The following is a 21,116-nucleotide window of genomic DNA, read 5'->3' as shown; positions in this document are numbered from 1 at the left end:
TTTTATCATTTGAGCCAAGTCATTATCATTTGAGCCAACTTGCTTATCATTCACTCGCCGTAGAAGGCTTTGGAGGCTAGGTCATTAAGTGTCTTTAAGACAGATAGGTTTTTGACTAATAAGGAGATCAGCGGTTATGGGGGAAAAGGCAGGAGAATGGGGATGAGAAAAATATCAGCATGACTGAATGGTGGAGCAGACTCAAAGGGCCGAGTGGCCTAACTCTGCTCCTATGTCATGTGGTTTTACTCCTCAGACAAAGAAATTTTAGCACAAGATGCTAAAAGACACTTTTTAAGAGTACCCGCCTCTACTACTTCTGGCAGCTTGTTCCAAACACTCACCACTCTCAAAAAATTGTCCCTTTTGATCCTTTTGTATCTCTCCCCTCTCACCTTAAACCTAGGTTTAGGCTCTCCTACCTTTGGGAAAAGATATTGACTATCTAGCTGATCTATGCCCTTATTTTGTAGATCTCTACAAGGTCAGCCCCAAGTTCCTACACTCCAGAGAAAAAGTCCCAGTCTATCCAGCGTCTCCTGGTAATTCAAACCATCAAATCCCACTCGCATTCTAGTAAATCTTTTCTGCACTCTTTCTAGTTTAATAATATTCTTTCTATAATAGTGACCAGAACTGTACACAGTGTTCCAAGTGTGGTCTTACTAATCTCTTAATCAACTTCAACAAGACACTCCAACTCCTGTAGTCAATGTTTTGATCAATAAAACCAAGCATGCCAAATGCCTTCTTCACCAATCTGTCCAGGAGGACAGATTTCGAGGAGCTATGAACATGTACCCCTAGATCTCTCTGTTCTATAACTCTTCCCAACACCCATTAACTGAGTAAGTCCTGCCCTGGTTCTGTCAACCAAAATGCATTACCTCTCATTCACCTAATCTCTGGTGGTATCCTGATAAATATTCATTGTAGCTCTCTATTAGATTCTTTCTAGAGCAAGACTGCAAACAGCATTCCAAATAAGCTTGAATATTACTCTGTATAGAGCTAACGTGATTGTCTAGAGGACTGAATACAAAAACAGAGCTCCAAATTCCACCTGCCTTCTCAAGTGGCAGACTTGTTTTCCTCTAGTGGGGAAAGTGCTGTTGCCACTTTAAGCCCTAATGACTGTAAAAGGTCAGAGTTCTGAAGACAAAACAGGCATTTATCATCTCTCATTGTGTCATTCGCCCAAGAGGAATAGGTCTTCACTCTACGTTCAACAGAACTAACGTAAACTAACATCTTTTACAAACTCCTGCTTAGCTGATTACTGATCCAAAATCTTAACTGCTGGATTAGTCCGAAACCTATGATCCTAGTTCATAATTGTGGATCTCAAAGTGGTAATTCAAAGCCTTGAACTTCTCTTCAACCCCACCATTCCCATCTTGTATCTATCTTCCACTCCCCACACATACGCACTCAGAATGGGTATATGATCTCTTTTAAAAAAAATCCAAGGTTAGTCCAACAAAATTCATTTAAACAATGCTGACTGTCATCAACCTTTGTTTCTTTTTTATAGAAGACGAAACTCCTCATACCATAAGAACTTGATTTGTTAGTTCACAGAAACATTGCAACTGGATCAGAGGCAGATCTCTCAAGGGGTCAGTGAATCACTCCTTCACAGCCTTCTCATTTTGCAGATATAAATTGTAGTTTGCGATTATTTTGCTGCTTCATATAAGTCTTCATATAAAAAGGTACTGGCTGTTTTAGTTTCAAAACCTCTGGTTTGTGTTTATATTTGTTACTTGAGAGAAAAGTAGTCTCAGACTATGCTGAATACAGTTGCACTGGGTAACCCAGGGCAGAGAACCACCAAAAAAAGCACTCGTGAAATTTTTCAGTGTGCTTCACTGCAGTATCAAGGGGTTGAATAAAGGTACCGAGCCCAGATTTCCCAATTATTAACTAGGTTGAAGTTGAATATTGCCCTAGAAAATGGCCACACCCCAAATCAATCACTATTGAGCTTTTGCCAATTGCAATTGTGTACATGTCTTTGGACAGGCTCTTAAAAGCAGTGCATTTGGCACCGAGACAATTGATCAACCTTTTAAAAATAAACAATTCAATTTGCTATGCAACTAATTATTATGCACCAATAAAACAATTAAATGACTCTGCAATAATTTTTAAAAGCCATTTGGTTACTTAAGATCAGGTGGACTATGCAAGATTCTAATTGTGAATGCAAATATCTTTCAGCTTTATTAGTAATGCTGCATATAACAGCAATTTTTTTAAATGCAAAAATTCTAAAACACTGGAATGCACTGGTTCATGGAAGATTATACATTTGGAGATATGTAAATTACTTTTAATGGGCACTTGGATGGGTGGGGAAGTCATTCCTTAAAAACGACTGCAATTGTGTAGAAATGCAAGTTGCAATCTCAGTCACTGGGAGAAGAGTGAAGGAAAATGAAGTAAATTCCCACACAGCAAAGGTATGTGTGCTACATTTATGCATAAGTGGCATTGATAGTGGAATCTGAACCAATTGTTGGGAAATAAATGGCAGAAAGTGTACATTTTAAGGTAAAATCTCAAAAATGGGATGTAATAAGTACATTTTATTCTCATTGTTTCTTAGAAAATGGATGTCTGCAAAACAACGCAAGTTTTCACCTGCTGTCTGAAGAGCGCCAACTCAAGTTAGACCAAGTCAGGGTATGGAACCCCATTTATGACTCTCAACCCTTTCCAGTTAGATCATACGAATTAACATGAAAGAGCCTAAAAAGCTCAAGTAAAGCCTCGGGTTTTCATTGAGATAAAAAATTAATGCTGCACTTTAGTTTCAAATAATTTTAATGAAAAACAGTGCTATAACCAAAGCTGTGAGTGGTTTAGCTACACCATGATCATTGACAGTACCTTTGATTCAAGAAACCGATTTTATAGAAATACCTTACTATTTCTAAGGTAACCATGACTAAATATTTTGAATAGGCTATCAAAAGTCAAGAATACATAATCACAAAAATGGAAATGAGAGCTTGGTACCTTATCATTCAACCCTTTGATACTGCAGTAAAGCACACTGAAAAATTTCACTTGAGTGCTTTTCTTTTTGTGGTTCTCTGCCCTGGGTTACCCAGTGCAACTGTATTCAGCATAGTCTGAGACTACTTTTCTCTCAAGTAACATGTTACGTTTGTTTAAAGGTGACCATATGGACAAAATTATTTTTAGAAAAGTCAAAGAATGCAACAATTCTCAGTTCGGGCTATTTTAAATTTGTCTTTCTCCATTTTGTATAAATTCAATACCAGTATTTTATGTACAAATACATTTTATAACAGCCAAACGGCAATTTGCCAAGCATTTGGTTTAGAAATGCTGAATCTTCATCTTGTGGCTGCCATACTTTTGGTTTTAGGCAATTTAAAACAAAGGATGCTGACCCTTGGCTGGGTGGGCGGTACTACTGCCTCACAGCTCCAGGGACATAGGTTAATTCCCAGCCTGTGTGCAGTTTGCACATTCTCCCCGTATCTGCTTCCTCTGGTTTCCTCCCGTAGTCTGAAAGACTTGCTGGTTAGGTGGATTGGCCATGGTAAATTCTCCGTCAGTGTACCCGAATAAGCAGCGGTGTGGGGCAAGTAGGGGATTTTCACAGTAACGTCATTGCAGTGTTAATGTAAGCTTACTTGTGACATGAATAAATTAACTTTAAAAAACCGAAGAGGAAGACAGCATCAAGATGATCTCAAATGCTGCCAAGAACCCCTCAAATTGTAATTCACAAGGAACCTATGACATACCTTCTGTGGATTAAGTACTTTAATGACCTGTGTGACAGCTCCTGCATTTCGTGCTGGAATTATATTATTACTTGGAGAAAGAAGCTGTAGCTGAAATGTCTGCAGAATGCAAGAAAAACAACCTTGATTTAAGCATTCAAAACAAATAGAACAGTTCACATATTTAAGACTTAAAAGTATTGTGGGTTTACTTGAAACATGCATGAGACTAAAAGCAGAATTTGTTAAATTATTTAATTCTCTTATAAGATCAAAGATCAGGCACTACTCAGACTCAAGACACCCAATATAAAATCAAAAATGCTCAGTGCAGTGATCCCTCATTCACAAATCTAACAGAGCTCTCTTACAAAACTTGTCACTTTTCTTTCCTCAGCAGCCTGTGATAATGTAGCACAAAAGCTGAAAACACTGCTTGATTACAGCTGTGATCACTGCCAAGCAACAGAAATCAACTTGCTGCCTTTCCTTAGGATCTGCACCATTCCTCCTTTTTCTTTCAATAAACTTCCATAAATTTTGTACATTTGAGGCAAAAACGCTTCAATTTGGATTTTCTGGGTCATTACCACATTTTTCTTATTAGCTCTTCAAATATTACAGACTTCAAACTGGGGAAATCTAGCCCAAGCTGGGGTTTATTTTGTTAAATCATTGTTCTAAGTGATGAATTACTCACTCACTGTTACCCAACATCCTAGCTAGTGGACAGTTGTGAAGTAATTTCCTTAAACAATTACCTTAGTGCCTAATGGTGTATTAACCAGATAAATACCTTTGGTACTGCAGCTTGAAATACAAAGTCAGTCATGTCTCCTTCTGTGGAGTTGGTAGCACTAATTGTAACAACAGTTACATTAGGATTTGTGTTGGAACGTTCGAAGTTAAACTCTATTTTCAAACCACCTTTACAGTAAGCTGTAACAGGTGGAATGCCTGTAGAATTAAAAAATGTATTCAGTGACAACATAACAATGCTTAATCATTTCCAGTTCCCAGATCCTTTAAGTCATGAATGTTGGGTCTGTCTACATCATTGTTCATAACAATTGCACTTTTGCTCAGAGTGGACCAACTTGTCTCCATCAACCACCACCCCAAACAAGCTGTCACACTGAACATTTTGCCCTGCAAAAAAAGGTGCCCCTATGGGAATTTGTATTTGTTCTGGTTATGCTTGCCTTTTTCTATTGCATGGAACATTCTTTGTTCTGGTTCTACCTGGGTCCTGAAGTCAATAACTATCACTGCCACTTCTTGCTGTCAAGCGGAAGCTTTGCCCCCAGCTTCTATCCCTTCTGTACCATCACTTCTCTTCCATTCCTCAACTCCTCAAACCCAATTTCTAGGGTAGTTATGCATTCGTTCCTGCAACTCCATTCAGCCTTGAGTATTCTATTCCATTCTCCCAGTTCCGCAGCTTCCATTCCATAATGCCTTTTATGCTAGAGCGTTTGCAACATTTTCATTGTTGTCAACCAAAGTGAGTTAACATGGCACTCAACTGCACTTGTTTCATTTTCAGCCTTAGCCCCTTCTCCTCTCTTGGGAGTTCTACCTTACATTCCCTAGTCTCCATATTCAATTTTTAACCATTCCAGTGCAATATACAAACATATTTATGCTCTGCCGCATTGGCAAAGATCCATTCTAATTAACCATGACACCCTTGTCCACTCTTCCATTACCCCCAGTATTTACCCAAGCAAGCACAGGAGGTGCATAGACCCTTTAACTTCCTCCCTCACCACAGCCCAGAGCTCCAAATGTCCATTCTGGGTGAAAATGATTTATAGCATAATTGCCGCTTACAAACAGGTTCCTCTACTTAAAGTGCAGGTTGGACGATTCATTTGTTGAGCACCTTTTAGTTTGCAAGTTGAACCATGAACTTCAAATCACTTGCCATTTTAATTCACCATCGTCTATTCCCTAAACATTGGCAAATGTGTCTGCAGCTGCCTAGGCCCAAGCTCTGAAATTTCCTGCCTAAACCTCTCCACCTCCCTTTCTTTGAGACACCCCATATTTGACCAAGTTTTTGGTCACATATCCTAATATGCTATGTGGCTCAGCATTACAACTTGTTTGATAACATAATTACAAATTGTACTTTCAGATATTTTACTGTGTTAAAAGTACAGCATAAATGCAAGGTGCTGTAGGCCATGGCTTCCAGCAGTATCTCAGAATAGTTCAACACAAGTTTGAGGGGCTGAGCCTCATCTTTATCTTAGACACTGAAGGGCTTCCAACCTCAACAAGTTCAATAATTTTAAACCATATCCATTTTCTCTCAGACAGTAGTTGCTTGTAATGAGGAATGGGTGGAACAGAACGAAGACTGAAGTTGTTGTGGGCTGTCACACGGAATCCCCTTATCAGCACTGCCATTGATACAGTGGCCTGCCTTCCTAGGGTTCATTTGTCCATCCTTCACTTCTAGTCTTGCCTCATTATGATCATTTGCCTTGCACTATTTCCATCTCCGTGTGTTAGACTCAAACCCCAGCCCCATTGTTCCTCTACAAAGGAACTCAAATCCAGTTAGTTAAACATGATTTACTGTTAACAAATTGAGCTGACTTTTCTTATCAGTCCACCCTTATCCTGTTCATTTTGTGCCATTTTGTTGTTTCTAAACGATTTCCCACCAGAATTTACAACGGCCTGACATAGCTGGGTTTACTTTTACACCTTTTTTGAGCAATTCTCCAGTCCTTTGGTTCCTGACACTAAGGATTGGAAAGCTCTGCCGCAATTCCTCCCTTACTTCCTTCAGTATTGTCTGATCCAGTCCTGATGACATTAAGGATAACCAGCTTAATTCCTTCTCGCGATCAGATTTTATCCACTACCTCCTCTTCCACTTTGATTTTGCCATCATCTGTTCCCTTATTCATTTAGTATTTCAGCCATGCAGAGATCTTCATTTTGCTCTTTAATTGACCACACCCATCTTTTCACCACTCATTATTTATAATGTCCAGACAGGCTTTTGGATTAATTTTGCCTCCCTCATTTCCTTTTTCACTCCGTCAATTGTATACTCGAGAACCAGGTTGAATATAGAATAAACTCATCTGTCATATGCACTTTTTTACTATCGAGAGAGCTCTAGCTTTGCTTGCCCAATTTTGCACCGTAAGTATCACAGCAATACCTAAACCATCTTCTCTTTAAAGACAGCTGTTATTCCATTATTATTTTGTTTGCTAATCTTCAATTACAATTTACCAGCACCAGGTCAGTTTTCATCACATTGATATTAATCGCCATGCTCAATTACTTACTTTTACTCTGGACTGCTTCTTTTCCTTTTGCATTGCTGACCTACAACTTAAAATCACTCCCCCAATATTCCTCCAGATACTTAATCCACTTGACCCGCAAGAATACATTGAAGCTGCCGCCATCCAGGACAAAACAGCCACCTGTTTGATCAGCACGCATTAACTAAAACTTAACCCCATTCCACCATCGCACACTCACCACATACAGTATGCACTATTTGCAAGATTTAACACAGCAACTCCTTCAACACCACCAGACACATGGGCATACCACCACTTTTAATTTCTCCAGTTGCCCTCTCAGGCCACACAATGCTGACTTGGAAACATAATGCCCTTCCTTAATCCTCAGTCACAGTTCTTGAACTTCCTACCCAACAGGACTGTGCCAGTACCTTCATATATGGACGGGAGAGGTTCAAGGTGGCAACTGACACCACATTTGAGTGTAATTACGGATAAGCATTAAAATATGGCTCTGCCAGCGATGCCCAAATCCTGAACATAAATCAATCATTTAAAAACTGTAAAAATCACTTCATGTGAAACTACGCTTGGATGCTTCCAGGAAAGAAGAATAGAAAGAAATAAATGTTGCCATTCATTTAAATTTCAGCGGCAAAAGAAAATTTACCTGAAGCTAGATCATTGAAGACTCCCTGTGATGCTAAACCATCCAACATAAATGGTGCCTGCGAAATTTGTGGTGCTTGGACATTTAATGGCATGGTTCCACCTGAAAATCAAAACCACAATTCAGTTGATCAAAAATGTTAAGGGAATACTGGCCATGAAATGGCCAAAATCTTAATGGCACCTTTTTTCCAGAACTTTGTGTTGTCTTCTGACAACTGTGTACTTTTACTTCACATCATATTACACAAAACTTGTATTTGTTTAAAAATTTCAGAAATATTTATACTGTAACTATTTTATAAACAAATGTTTAAAGTGACTTATCATTGGATGTGTCCTTTCAAAAATGAAGCTACTTTTTATACAGCACCAGCACAAACAATTAGGGCAAAGTGATCTCCACTCCATACCAGCCATAAAATTTTGGTTCCACATCAAAGTTGGATTAGGACTTAAATCATAATGTTAACTCCATTTCACTCTCCACGGACACAGTCTGGACTGCTGAGTATTGCCAGCATTTTCTTTATTTTCAACCTCAGATTTGCAGTATTTTGCTTTGTGCTGCTCTGGTTTCCATACCCATGGAAGATTAGAGCTGCTTAAAAGGGGGGGTGCAACAAAGGCTCGCTAGATTGATTCCTGAGAACCCTATCCTAACAGGACAAAGAATAAGAAGGACCTATATTTTCTAGAGTTTAAGCAGCATAAGAAGTGTCTCATACAAGGTTCTAAGGGGTTTGACAGGATGGCTTAGACATCATCATCCCTGGCTAGAGATTTAAAACTCAGAGGCACTGTCAAAACAGAGGTTCATCATTCAGATGGTTATCAATCTTTGGATTATCTGTTCTAGAGGGCATGAGTACTCAGCTGCTGAGTACATTCAAGATAAAGACTGATGAATTGTTGGATTTGGGGATTGGACAGAAAGGTGTTGAGTGATGTGCCACCAGGAGGTGATTGCCTCGTGGTATCACTAGACTCTTAACCCAGCTAATTCTTAACTCAGCTAATATTCTGGAGGCCCGGGTTCAACTCCTGCCACAGTAGAGGGTGGAATTTGAATTAAAAAATACCTGGAAATCAGAATCTACTGATGACCAAGAAACCATTAGTTGCTTGTCTGAAAACCCCCATCTCTTTCACTAATGTCCTTTAGGGAAGGAAATCTGCCATCCTTACCTGGTCTGGCCTAAATGCGACTCCAGAACTACAGAAATGTGGTCGACTCAACTGCCCTCCAAAAACAACTAGTGATGGACAATAAATGCAGGCCGGCCAGTAACGCCCAGGTCCCACAAGTGAATAAAAGGCGGCCAACTATTTCACTGAATGACAAGCTCAAGGGATCGCATGGTCTATGCTTATCCCTATTTACTTTACTTTTGTGATTTGTATGGTTTACAAAGCTGTGTTAACTATTAATTGTGACACTGGATTAATCCATTTAGTTACTTCACATCCAAAGAGTGGTATAATCAGCATGCAAAAGCTGACTTTGTCCCCAAACCGAGGAACTTTAAAATGTACAAAGAATACAGGCAGTTCTTCCCCCTACCTGCCACCCATTGCCACCATCCACAGCTCTGAGTCAATCTCCCTCAGTAATAACCTCAGCATGATGCAGACCATGTCCAAGCAAGATCCATGGCTGAGAATTATTTATTCTCAACATCATACCTCCTTGCACTAAAACCAATCTCAAGTTTTTTTTTCCCTATTGCAATGATTAGATTAAAAACATTCATTTTGGACCTGGTCTAATTTTTTCTGTACACAATACCAAATGAAGGATCAACATCTATGAAATTTGAATTCAAGCTTTACAAAAAAAACTATGGATTATTTCTTAAAGATTATGGCCATTTATTTTAGCAAGTTAAAATAAAGACTAGTTCATCTTGTAACATACCAGATTCAATTGCAACATTGACATTGGGATTTAAGGGGCAACATATCCTTAGGCTACAATTCTCAATTCCTATGAACCATAAAATGCTGTTCCTAATTGAAAGGGAGCATTGATATAGTGCAGAAGAAAATGCAGACGATAGGTTACTGATCTGAAATGTTAACTACGTTTCACCATAGACGCTGCTTGACCCAATTTTTTTTTAAAAAAGGAATTTTGTTCCTATTTCAGATTTACAACATTTGGTGTTTTGGTTTTGCACTGATAGAACAGCCTGATGATTATGAACCTTACTGTCTGCCATGATTAATGCCTTGATCTAGGCATGCAACAACTAAACTTTTCATCAGGAAACCCACCCAGTGGTTTGCCATCCACAAAACCAAATCTGCCAAGTGAGACAGAACTAGAAAATGTTGGGAACACTCAGAAGGTCTGGTAGCATCCATGGAGAGAGAAACAGAATTAATGTGCCAGGATTGTGACCTTTCATCTGAACTTTGTTTCAGATTTCCAGCATCAGCAGTAATTTGCTTCTGTCTGTTGAGGTTTCATTGTAAAGCAGGAAACAGTTCATTATCTGGCCCAAGTAAACAGCCAGGAAGGAGGAAATTGTGAAGAGATACAGCTTTTGACAGGAACCAAATAAGGAGGGGCTTCAGTCATGCTTGTTAAGCACGACTCCAGCTCATCCATGGCTTGTAATTAGCCATGGAGTCTGAGAACATTTGCTGTGATTATGCATTGTAGGGTGATGGCAAAGTACATAGTACAACAATCATTGAATGTTTGTACAGGGTGTGCGATCGATGGTGGGGTGACAAGCAGTTCAAGAACATTCCAGTCATGTTCCTTAAATTACATAATTCCTTGGGATGAAATCTGGAGGAATATCAAAACGATTATGCCAAAGCAATCAATTATTCTGAGCATTCTATGTTAGGCCAAAGAACGTGAACCTTATAATTCCCGCAGATGCAAATCTGTGTGCATTTGGTTTACCTACCTGAGTGATTACACCACACCACTATATAAATTAATGATCTGCCACAGGGAAGATAACTTCAAAGATCCTCATCGCCTCCCCTCAATAGTTAAAAAATTCTTTCCAGAGACAGTGTAGTTTTTTCCCCCCCGCCAGAGGCACCACTATGGACATTATCCTCACTGTGGCAAATGTAACAAAAATCTCAAGGAGCAGCATTAAATGCTGTGTATGGCCTTTTTTGACATACAACTCTTTAACCTGTGAAAACTTATGGAGCATTCGCCTCAAATTTGGCTGCCATCAGAAATTTGTCACTGTCCTTTGCCTGCTCCATGGTAACCTGCAAACAGAGATCCTCAATGGAACCGCAACATATCATATGCAATGAAGGTCAAACATGGCTGTGCCATCATACAAACATTTTTCTCCATCTTCCTTCCTTGATAAGGTGCACTGGCCATGCTAAATTCTCCCTCAGTGTACCTGAATGGGCGTTGAAGTGCGGTGACTAAGGGATTTTCAGAGTAACTTCATTGCAGTGTTAATGTAGCCTATTTGTTACAAAATAAACTTCAAACATAACTTAAGGTCTCCAGATAATTACACAGCATTGGAGATAATTTAAAAATGGAAGGGAAGCTATTTAACTTTTATGTCACCTTCAACCCAAAACCACTCCAACTCCATTACTGAGCTCCAATATGCAGATAGATGACGGTCATTGAGCATGCTCACTCAGAGTTTCAGGTGATTATTGACTCTTTTGAAACACAAGAAAATTGGTCTTCAATTAAACATCTGGAAAACCCAAGGATCTCTCCTCTTCCAACAAAATTCCCACAGCACAACTGATCAACAGTGGGATCCTGAAAAACGTGGATAACATTCTGCATTTCAGGAGCCTCCTTTCAACAAAGCTAAAAGCAAACAATGAAAAGCATCATTGCCTCCCCTCAGCCAAATTGAAAAGAGCATATTGGAGGACAGAGATCTGAAATCTGAGACCAATGTCATGGTTTACCAGGCATTAATGATCCCTGCATTCTTATATTCTTCAGGAACTAGGATGAACTAGTCAGGGGAAGTGATGGTACAGCAGTATTATTACTGGACTAGTAATCCAGAGAGGGAGGGCAATGCAATGGGGAACCGGGTTCAAATCCCATCATAGCAAAGGGTGGGATTTGAATTCAATAGAAATCTGTAATCACAAATCTAATGGTGACCATGAAACCACTGTTGACGGTCCAGTTCATTAATGTCCTTTAGGAGGAAATCTGCCCTTACCTAGTCTGGCCCATATGCAACTCCAGATCCACAGCTATGTCTTCTGAAATGTTAAGCTCAGTTTAACAATTAGGGATGTGCAATAACTGCTGGCTCAGCCAGCAATGCCCAAATCAATGAAGAAAGGCACCTCAAACTACTGGATATACAATGTTGCGTTATTCTTCAAATCCAGTGGAATCCAATGGCAGGAAAAGGTGAACCACAGCAGCAACACTCCCTAGTCAACATATCAAGGTGCTGACAACCACTGAGGCAGGACATATCATTTGTTTTCCTCACACAACACTCCCAAAGCTAACATTCTACTCAGAACACAGCAGGCTTTGGGGATGTTTTTAGACATAGAAATAAAAAATCCCTATTAACTTATGGGAGTCTCTGGCTCTTAAAGAAAATGGAGACAGTTCATTTGGAAATTCACCAATCAAGACACTCTGTCATGAATATAGAGACAAAATCAAAGCATCAGAGAATGCACAAACCTCCAACTAAATCCTCCCTGCACCATCTATAGCAGTCTGTAGATTTATCAGCCAGCAGAGCCCACTGAACTGAGGTGAAAGCATCACCCTTGATCACAAGGGATTGTCAATGATGATACAGGCTATCCTAGTTGTCACTTCTTTTCAAGACGCATTTCTCCACAGTAAATGGGGTGGCACGGTGACACAGTGGTTAGCACTGCCTCACAGCGCCAGAGACCTGGATTCGATTCCCAACTTGGGTCACTATGTGGACTTTTCACATTCTCTTCATGTCTGCGTGGGTTTCGTCTGGGTGCTCCAGTTTCCTCCCACTGTCCAAAGATGTGCAGGTTAGGCGGAGTGGCCATGCTAAATTGCCCCTGCATATCAGGGAGACCAGCTAGGGTAAATGCATGGGGTTGTGGGGATAGGGCCCGGTGGCGAGGAGATTGTGGTTGGTGCAGACTTGATGGGCCGAATGGCGCTGTATGGATTCTATTAAATGGGATAAATATCTGTGGAGCATGGAACAATTACAACAGGTAACGTACAGATTACATACACACAGAAGCCAACATGATCCTGCTCAATTTCTAAAGTGACCATGAGCAACTCAGAAATGGATCTCAAGTTACAAGGTGTCAAACAGCAATAATTCAATCTTGCAAAAATTACTCTTTACGTAGGCAGGATTCAGCATATTCTTCATCAGAGTTACAAATTATCTTGGTTTCTAAACAGTGAGATCATTAAAATAAATCTGCAAATGTGGTCTCCTTTAACTGGGAAGATGGGAGGAGCTGGCAGCCATTTGGCCCAATGTACCTGCTCCACTATTCAGAAATCATGGCCAATCATCTACTCCAATTATTCCAATATCTCTTGATGTCACTAGCATCCAGAAATCTATTGATTTATCCTGAACAAGCTCAATGATTGATATTTGGGGTAGGAGAATTCCCAAAGTTCATCATGAGTGAAGTAATTTCTCAACTCATCCTGAGCCAAAATTCCACAACACTGACAAGTTTTATTTATTAGTTGAACAAAAACTTCAACTACTTAATGTTGGCTAACATCATGTAGGCTCATTCACTGATATGCAATTGGGAAAATCACATTGAAATCCAAGATGCAAAGTTCAAATTAAGCAGACAAATGTTTCACTTGAAAACATGGCCTCAATTCCTGCAGACCTTTGTACTGAGTTTAGCAACTGGCGAGATGATTGCTGTGTAGCAGTCCTAAACTTCATGCAATACAGCAATTTCTTAAAGCAGTATCAATTCCCCAAGAACTGATAGCATTTTGTTTTTATTTTGAATACCACAAGGTAGTGGCTCTTTGATTGCAAATTAATATTTTTTGGAAGCCAGGGAAAACGTTTGTACTTTTTTTCATCTGCTGTCAGGGTTTTCATTACAGGTCAATGTACTATTTCCTTTCTATAGCTTATTCAAAATGTTGATAAATACTTTGAAGCAAATGGCATTCAAACTATGTAGAGGTACACAAAACACTCCTTACTTTTCCTACTTCAATGGAGTCGTGACCTCAATTTGGGATTACATGTGCTTTGGGACAAATTTTGCTGGAACCGAACATGACTGTTACTGCCACGAACTAGTGAGACCATGCGTAGGAAAGCAATGCAATGACAGCCACAATAAAATTGTATTTAGCAGGTCTCACAGCATCTATGGAGAGAGAATAAAACCGTTTTGAATCAGGATGACCCTTTGTCAAAGCTAAAGGCAAGGAAACATAAGAACATAAGAACATAAGAAATAGGAGCAGGAGTAGGCCATCTGGCCCTTCGAGCCTGCCCCGCCATTCAATAAGATCATGGCTGATCTGTCGTGGCTCAGTTCCACTTTCCCGCCCTCTCCCCATAACCCTTAATCCCCTCTCTTATCAAAAACCCATCAACCCGCTTCTTAAAAATATTTAGCGAGGCAGCCTCCACCACTTCAACGGGCAGAGAATTCCAGAGATTCACCACCCTTTGAGTGAAGAAGTTCCTCCTCAACTCCGTTCTGAACTGCCCCCCCTTTATCTTGAGGCTGTGCCCCCTAGTCCTACTGTCTTTTTTGAGCGGGAAGAGTCTTTCCACCTCTATCCTATCCATCCCATTCATCATCTTATACGTCTCAATGAGATCTCCCCTCATTCTTCTAAACTCTAACGAGTACAAGCCTAGTTTATTCAGCCTCTCCTCATAGCTCAACCCCCTCAACTCCGGTATCAGCCTAGTAAACCTCCTCTGCACTCCCTCCAAGGCCAAAATATCCTTGCGCAGGTGCGGCGCCCAAAACTGCACACAGTACTCCAGCTGCGGCCTCACCAATGCCCTATACAGCTGCAGCAAGACCTCCCTACTTTTATATTCAATCCCCCTCGCTATGAAGGCCAGCATCCCATTCGCCTTCCTGACCACCTGCTGCACCTGCAGGCTGGGTTTTTGCGACTCATGCACAAGGACCCCGAGGTCCCTCTGCACCGTCGCCTGCTGCAGTTTTTCGCCACGTAAGTAATAGTCCTTCCTACCATTCTTCCTACCAAAGTGGACCACCTCACACTTGCCAACATTAAATTCCATTTGCCATTTCCTGGCCCATTCACCCAGCCTATCTAGATCCTTCTGCAGACTCTCCACACCCTCCGCACAATTTGCCTTTCCCCCAAGCTTAGTGTCATCAGCAAATTTCGACACCCTACACTCGGTTCCCTCCTCCAGAACAAGATTTATACAGAGAGGGTGAGGGAGTGTGTGATTGACATAGACCAAAAGACAAACGGAATGTAAATGATAAAGCTACAAATGGTCCAGTAAGAAATCAGAACATTCAGCATACATGCAGAAACTGAAGCTGCATTTGCCACTGAGGGGCAGCATTTGGGTGAGAAATAGGAAGGGCAAAAGTAGATTCTTATAAGACACCAGAGTTTACAATACGGGAGCAGCACAGAAACCATTGCAGGTGACTGTCTATATAATGGATCGATAAAACTTGAATCAGGAAAGCTGGCCAACAGTACAGATGATGGAGGAGGCTGTGGGTCAACCATGTGAGAAGTCAGAGGAAATTCACATAGGTTGTCATTTGTTGGACATGCTTATGAAATGTTTTACTATGGTAGATGGTCTAAATACAATGTTGTGGCTGACGTTGCATTTTTTCCTATGCACTGCATCAGAGTTGGCGGAAGTTAGTCACACAGTTGCTCCAAAGCACCTGTAATCCCAAATTGAGGTAATAACTCCACCCACGAAGGAAAATTGAGTCGACGCCTATTTGTTTTGTGAACCTCTAGATAGTTTAAATGCCATTTGCTTCCACGTATCTATCAATGTGATCAACTTAATTGTGGCAGGGGTTTGGAGGGATTTGAGTGTGGAATTCTGAGAAAGATAGGCACTGATTTGGAGGCGTCTTTGGAGAGGAAAAGGAGTGACTGGAAAAAGTTTATAATGGCAGAGGAATCAAGAGCTATTATTTTTACAGAGCGGGGTGATGACAACATTTGAAGGAACGGGTGATAGTACATGCAGACAAAACCTTTAATATCTGCTAACACAGAAGCCAGGAAGGTTGGGTCAGCAGTTTAGTGAAACTAGGGTCAAAGGCACAGGTGGTGGATTTTATGGACAACAAGGTATGAGGGTAGATGGGAGAGAAAGTGAAGGAAGATACAAATTCAGGATAGGCCTGGGAGAAACCTTACAAAGCTTAGAAAAATTCCTGAAAATGCCTTTCCAATTATGTTTCCATCCTACTCACTGCAGTTTGGTAATGACATCCTGCATGAATATGATTTGTTGTTGCTCACATCCTGAGGTTCAACAGTATCTGCAATTCCATTTTTCATTGCCACATCTCCATGTTTTATCTTTAATACATCATATCCTTATTAAGAGCTTAGACATCAAGTTGAGACGCATCTTCTCTCATCACCACTGCTAGCTTTGCAAGCTCAAGGCTTTTTCACAGAGCTGTAGCATCCCTAAAGTGTAGAAGGCCATTCAGCCCATCAAGTCTACATCAACTCTTTGAAAGAGCACCTTACCCAGGCCCACCCCATCACCCATGCCTTATCCCATATCCCTGTGCATCTACCATGACTAATCCACCTAATTTAGGCATCTTTGGACAGCAAACTATTTCCAGTGACAAATCCACGGTCAGTTTTCACATGCATCCAACCGCCAGTTTTACATCGTTCCAGTACCTTCAACGCCAAGAGAACTGCCGACACTGTTGAGCTGCCTTTCCGACATCAAGTTGTGAAGGTGCTGAAATTCACCTTAACTCAATCAAAATGAAAGCCACCACTTTGAATTCTCACCAAGACAGACGGTAGTTTCACAAACCTACAAAGTTGTAGAAACAACGACGACAGCACCGGAACCAGTTGTACTGTACAATGTCGATAAGGTTTGCTTTCAAAGATTATCAGGCTAGATGGGAACGTGGAACAAAGACAGATCAGCCGTGATCTTATTAAATGGTAGAGCAGGCTCAAGGGGCCGAATGGCCTATAACTGCCCCTTATTTGTATGTACATATCAAAAAGGTTCTTTCTACTTTGCTCATTAATTTTTAAAACGGATTCATATAGAAAACTTGATTACCCGTATAAGAATTTGAGGGGAAAATCAAATTTGCATATTTGTCTTCCATGTACGAAAACTTAAGTTCAGAATAGTGTGGTAAAAGAATCTTCGAGTTTCTCAAGTACCAACGGCATGCAAAATGGTAGTTCAAAAAATGTGTAGCGGGTCCTTGAAGGTGTGGGAAGCGAAAGTCACGTGGATGTCTGTCAAAAGGACAGATATCTCAACATGCATTTCAATTGCCTACCTTATTCACTGCATGCGCAGGGGCAGCAGTAGGGATACAACTGGCCTTAACAGGATCAAAAAGAACAAAAAATTAGCTAGGATTAATGTATCAAATCACTATCCAGAAACTCCTGCTTAAAAATATACAATTCAGTAGACAGGTTGAGCAGGGATGTAATCAGTGTTTACTAGACCAATACATAAATCTGGGATTTTCAATAACAGCACAATTTAAAGCCAAGTGGCTAGCTAATTGTGCAGTTCTACCCAGTGTTCTAGTATGTTCTCAGACAGATTCAGGATTTTGACTGCCATACACTAGAGGGAGATGTGAACAACTGAAGTTAATTTTTATCTTCCTGTTAAATTAATGGAACATATTAGCATAGGGGAATTAATCAAAATGCTTTCCAAGGTTTAGTGCTAGGACAATGGGCCAAATGGTCTACTTTTGTGCTAATATATATCTTTTGCTGATTTCTTCCCAGATCTTTCTGAAATAATACCACTCTGTTTCATGTTGTTTACTTATACTTTCATCCCAAAAGCAATATATTTTCCACTTGCACATTTCCCTTTTCCCATTGCATTCCCTATTTACTGTTTTTCGCATAAATGATCTGACGCAGAAAACAAACAGAATGGCCCAAGCAACGTAGTAGCCTACTCATTATGTTTACTTGCAAGGAAAAGCTAAGACAATAATGTGCTTCTGGTTGCCTTATCAGGCGTACTGGGCCAAGGATTAAAAGACACACAAGGCAGTCAGCACACCATAATTTTATCTTTGCACAACAAACATGTATACAATATATTATTGTGGCTCATTATGACTTCAGAAATGGCTTGGACAAATGAGATGGGGTAAGGTGAGGCCATATTATAATGCAAGTGCAGTATCTGAGGCACACTCCTCCAGATGCAGTATCCCTGTTTTGTACAGATGTTGAAGAAATCCATTGAAAAATAAAATGAAAATCTTTATTCCAGTGGCTACCCCTCCCTCTCTCTCTTCCCAAGACCACCTCATACAACTCTATGCAGGCAGATCCTTTATTAAGCAGTGTGCATTATGGGTGATCAACTCCCCTTCAAAGGTCACTAGCACCTGAACCATGCAATGTTTCAAGCATATGCACATCATTCCCTCAAGAGCAGCAGAAAATACTTCAATAAACAGACATTATCATACAAGACCAACTTATTTTGAGCATAGGCGGTCTACCTTGAGTACGTTAAAACTCACTTACTTGTGCTTGTCTATTTTTTTCAGTTATACTATCCCAGCATTTTAAAACTTTTAACATGGTACCCTGCTGCAAATATTTGTATACACCCAAGGAGTTCCTGTTCCAACTTCTCAAAACAGTGCTAGCTGTCCAAAGGGGATCAGTGCCATTATTTTACAGTAATACAAGTCTCATGCTTGGCCAAAAAATGGAACACAGTTGGTGATCATAAAATTCAATATTACATTTCAATAGTAAAACTTGCACTTTCCTCTCATCCATAATTCTAGGAAATAAACAGGTTATTCAATTGTGTTCCAGTCATCTTCAATTACTCGCTACCTTTACCTTAGAGTTTGGAACGTCCTCTTCAACCGTTCATTCGTTAGTGAAGAAAGTTCTATTGTTTGATGTTATGCTTCTCCTCCAGCCCCTATTTACACTCAACATACATCCAAAAGCCGGCTTAAACATTAACCATTTGCAGTCACTTAGCGTGAAGTCTGTATAGTATATTTTTCTCATATCCATTTTAATTCACTGATCAAGGAGTGAAAATGCTTAGCTTACATTCCACTTACTTTGGAACAGACATGTCTTGCAGACTAAATGGTCTGAATTTTGTAGTCAGTGGCAAACAATTGGTGCCAGCTGTTCATTACCCTTACATTTTCAGACAATCACTATCATACTGAAGAATCCTGACTGAGGCAGTATAAGAGTCTCAGGAAATGCAAGCTGGCACGATTAATTCAATGCCAGATCAGAGTGGAAAGAGGGGCAAGTAAACATGAGATTAAGAACAATGAGACTGAAGTTAAAAATATCCAATGATAATTAATATCTGAAGAATGAGACTATACTAGTAAAAGTTTTTTTGGTGTCAAGAGGTTGTTCAGCAGTAATCAAGACTTATCATGCCATTAGATATATACTTGCATACAGATAACCCCAACTTTTCGCTGGAAGTTTAGTGAAATCTAGTGACTAAGTACCATAACTACACTGCATTTCAGTGCCAAGTGTATTAGTAAGCGTGAGAGGAAGCAGGACAGTTCAGGCAGCAACTTGCTAATTAATTGCATGGGTGGGAGCCAAAGTTGCTGTCTGATTTACACTGGTAATAACAGGAAAGTTGGTAGCCTTCCTTAACAGGAAGGGTCGCGATTAGTATTCAGAGGTTCTTCTAATGAAGCAGTGTTCATTATTCATCAGCCTCTTGCACACTAAAAATGAATCCATGGCATTGAAGATTAATTACAAGCGTGGACCACCTTCCTTCAGATTTTAATTGTTGCTGGCTATTTTTTTAAAATGCACAAGTTATAAAAAAAGTAGCTTTTTTGCCCATTCCCCAATCCTATCCTTGTACACTAGAGTTGGCATTGAACTTATCCAGCGTTTTACATATCCTGAATTTTCTTCTGCTCTTTAAAGAAATACAGACGTATTCAACCAATTCCCAGATGCTCAGTTTCCCTCCCTGCAGCATTAAGCTCAATTTCAGAAAATTGCAGCACAAAATCTCATTGGAATTAATTGAGCCAGGGCAAATAATTAATGGAAATTTCAGGTTGTTGCCCTATTTCAGTAATTAGAGTGGTACGGTGGTTAGCACTGTTGCCTCTCAGCACCAGGGATCCGGGTTCAATTCTGGCCTTGGATGATCGTGTGGAATTTCACGTTCTCCCAGTGTCTGTATGGGTTTCTTCCCACACTCCAAAGATGTGCCGGTTAGGTGGATTGGTCATGCTAAATTGCCACCCCCCCTCCAAGTAGTCAAAAGATGTGGTTAGAGGACTTTAACAGGGTATACGTGTGGTATTGTGGGGATAGGGCTTGGGCAAGATTCTGTCAGAGAGTCAGTGCAGACTATGGGTTGAATAGCCTCCTCCTGTACTGTAGGGATTCTACGAAATCATGGGCCCATATTTACATAGGATGGACGGACGCCACTACTTTCAAGAAATAAATCAAAAAAGTTCCATCTAGTGAGGTCCATGACAGACTGACAATAATCTGACTTTAGTTTTGAAATAAGATGAAGCTGGAAACCTTTAAGGGTATATAGAAGCAAATCTGGTTCAGTCACAAAGGTGTAAACTTGTAAAAGCAAAGTTTAAGACTGATTTTAGGCAACACTTCTTTTCAAGCAGAAAAGAAACCAGTACCTTTTTCATCTGCATTTATATTAGTTCAAATTTGGTTGCTAAACCTCTATTATGGTATTCCCAGTTTTTACTGAGTTAGCTGAAATCACTTACTAAATTAATACATTATTTGTACATTCCTTGATCTTATTTTCTAAGATGCTGGCATCCTCCTGGTGAACTGTAGCAGATCCCAATTGTCAAACAGGTTTCCCACCTGCTTTTTAATTGCAGCAAGCCTTTGATCTCTGCCTTCCAAATGTTTCATTTTGATATTCAAATACTCCGCTTCATTAAGTTGCCCAAGCTTCTGTTCCATCATGTTTCCTTAACAATCTATACCCCAGGAGTTAAACTAACTCCATTTTCAATGGGTAATCTTGCATCGTATCTTCTGCTATGTACAATGTTAGCATTTTATTTTAATTGCTTCTCGCATTCGGGCAGATGAATTACTTCATTTGTGTCTGGGATCTTTCACTTGTTACTAGATTTAGATGATTAAACATTTCAACAGTCGTTT

At 40.1% G+C, this 21,116-nt stretch overlaps 1 protein-coding gene across 4 annotated transcripts in view; it reads right to left on the bottom strand.

Annotated features, from left to right (window-relative positions):
• Window positions 1-21,116, bottom strand: part of ap1g1 (adaptor related protein complex 1 subunit gamma 1) — a 132,022-nt gene that overhangs the window by 6,998 nt on the left and 103,908 nt on the right. For all 4 annotated transcript variants that reach the window (XM_080186895.1, XM_080186896.1, XM_080186897.1 and 1 more), the window contains exons 20-22: window positions 7,713-7,814; window positions 4,561-4,721; window positions 3,786-3,884 (exon numbers count right to left, since the gene is read on the bottom strand). In XM_080186895.1, the coding sequence (XP_080043021.1) occupies window positions 3,786-3,884; window positions 4,561-4,721; window positions 7,713-7,814 (362 nt within the window). The remainder of the gene's footprint in view (window positions 1-3,785; window positions 3,885-4,560; window positions 4,722-7,712; window positions 7,815-21,116) is intronic.

Source organism: Carcharhinus amblyrhynchos, chromosome 4, assembly GCF_965287045.1.
Source record: "Carcharhinus amblyrhynchos chromosome 4, sCarAmb.v2.hapA, whole genome shotgun sequence".
Classification (NCBI taxonomy): Eukaryota; Metazoa; Chordata; class Chondrichthyes; order Carcharhiniformes; family Carcharhinidae; genus Carcharhinus; species Carcharhinus amblyrhynchos.
The sequence above is the reverse complement of the archived record's forward strand: the minus strand, read 5'-3'. Positions and strand labels throughout refer to the sequence as shown.